Raw genomic sequence first — 1,884 nt, 5'->3', positions numbered from 1 at the left:
CATTTTGAACATCATGGGTCACTGTAGTGCATGTGTACACTGTAGTGAGTGTACACATATGTAGTCACCTGTTTGACAAACAGTGACTACTCCTGATCCTGTGTGCGTTAAATCTAGAGATGATCACTGTTTCTATAACTGAAATTCTTCATATCATGCTAATACTTTAATTAGGCATAAGTCAGCTTTTGACAGATTCTTGATCATTCTCTCTCCCGGCCCCTCTAGGGTTTGTTGCTGTTGTTAATAAGTCAATGAGTTCTAAATTCTCACAACTGGTGGACTCAGCTCAAGAGTTCCTCCCTCTCCTCCCTTGGGGGGTGGAGTTTGAAAAGGACAAGTTCCTACGTCCAGACTTTACTTCACTTGATGTTGTGTCGTTTGCCTCCAGTGGAATACCAGCTGGTATCAATATACCTAACTGTGAGTGGGTGGGGTTAGGGGTGTGGTTATGATCCTTACGTTAGATGATGAGATAAGAGAGAATGAAGGATTTAAGAATGTGTCTTTGGGTAATGTATTGTCAGCTGCCTCACAGGATAAGAGGGTTACATTCCTTACAACTGAGGATCAGGTGCATTTATTTAATTATAACACTAATCAAGAAATTGTGAATTTTGTTGTGGTATATCACATTGACATTTATTTAATTATTATGATGAGCCTATGATGTATGGGCCTATTATGCAGCCATGTTTGGACCAGCAAGGCATAAGGAATTGGCATACTCCAATTAATCTCTATGTAAACAAACTCATCGTTAATTAATGAATAGTGATCACAGTGTGAATCACAGTGATTGAATATTTGTAAATGTAAATTGCACTGTGTGCATTACATTATATTCTCTTGTTAGGGTATTTTTACTGATTTGAGAGGTAAAGCATTTGAAGTGCAGGTTGGATTGCATGAACTATTAGGACACGGATCAGGGAAACTGTTCAGTAAGGTAAGTCTCATTAATTCATTGTTATAGTTGATGGTATGAGTCTATAATAGGATAAGAATGGAGTCTTTAACTTTGAACAAGATAAAGTTATTAATCCTTTGACTGGAGATAAGGTTGGTTGTATAGACATCTATATATAGTCATACATGTTTGCAGCTTTGCAAAATAACTGTTTACACAATACAAATGTTCATGCAATGCACATGAAGTTTTGTATGTTCCCTATGAGATGGGAAAAATACCACCACAAGTTATGAATGGTGTACATAATTGTGTCATTTGTATGGACTCTGTTGTGATACTAAGAGTAATACACATTTCAATTTTTAATTGTAACACTGCATGTTGCATAGTTTGAGATGAAAGATAATGACTACTCTCTATAATGACTACTACTACTACTGACTACTGACTATTGACAACTGCTGACTACTGACCATGCACTACTGACTACTGACTACTCTGACTACTCTCTTGTTCATTATAGATAAGGAGTTGGTATAATCCAGGAGAGACGTGGGATACACAGTTTAGTACAATAGCATCAACTTATGAAGAATGTAGAGCAGAATGTGTTGGTATATACCTCTCCACTGACAGGAATATATTGCGGTAAGTATGGGTGTGGTCTATATTATCATGCTCCGCCTATTTCTAGTATATTTGGTTATGAAGGAGCTGAAGCTGAAGACATAATGTATGTGAATTGGTTGAGCATGTTGAGGGCAGGACTTATAGCATTAGAGTTTTATACACCTGAAACAAAGAAATGGAGACAAGTACGTTATACTGATCTAATCTTTATTTATACACAACTGCTCATTATGGCACATTTAAAAGGATACAGGCATGTATGAGTATGATTATGATATGATATGATACAGTATGATTAGCTTCATGAAGGGGCGGGCCGACTATTATGTGATATACAAATG

The 1,884-nt window shown here is 36.7% G+C and overlaps 1 protein-coding gene across 1 annotated transcript; it reads left to right on the top strand.

Moving 5' to 3' along the window:
- The first annotated feature begins 225 nt into the window (after positions 1 to 225).
- LOC100640601 (dipeptidyl peptidase 3-like) lies at positions 226 to 1,821 on the top strand. Its single transcript, XM_003391749.2, has 6 exons — positions 226 to 423; positions 468 to 574; positions 857 to 949; positions 1,000 to 1,062; positions 1,437 to 1,561; positions 1,608 to 1,821. The coding sequence occupies exons 1-6, from the start codon at positions 255 to 257 to the stop codon at positions 1,804 to 1,806; spliced, it is 756 nt and encodes a 251-aa protein (XP_003391797.2). The 5' UTR covers positions 226 to 254; the 3' UTR covers positions 1,807 to 1,821.
- Positions 1,822 to 1,884: the final 63 nt, after the last annotated feature.

Source organism: Amphimedon queenslandica, unplaced genomic scaffold, assembly GCF_000090795.2.
Source record: "Amphimedon queenslandica unplaced genomic scaffold, v1.1 AMPQUscaffold_6492_Cont21550, whole genome shotgun sequence".
NCBI classification, from domain to species: Eukaryota; Metazoa; Porifera; class Demospongiae; order Haplosclerida; family Niphatidae; genus Amphimedon; species Amphimedon queenslandica.
Note: the sequence above shows the minus strand (reverse complement) of the source record. Positions and strands in the feature narration are given on the sequence as shown.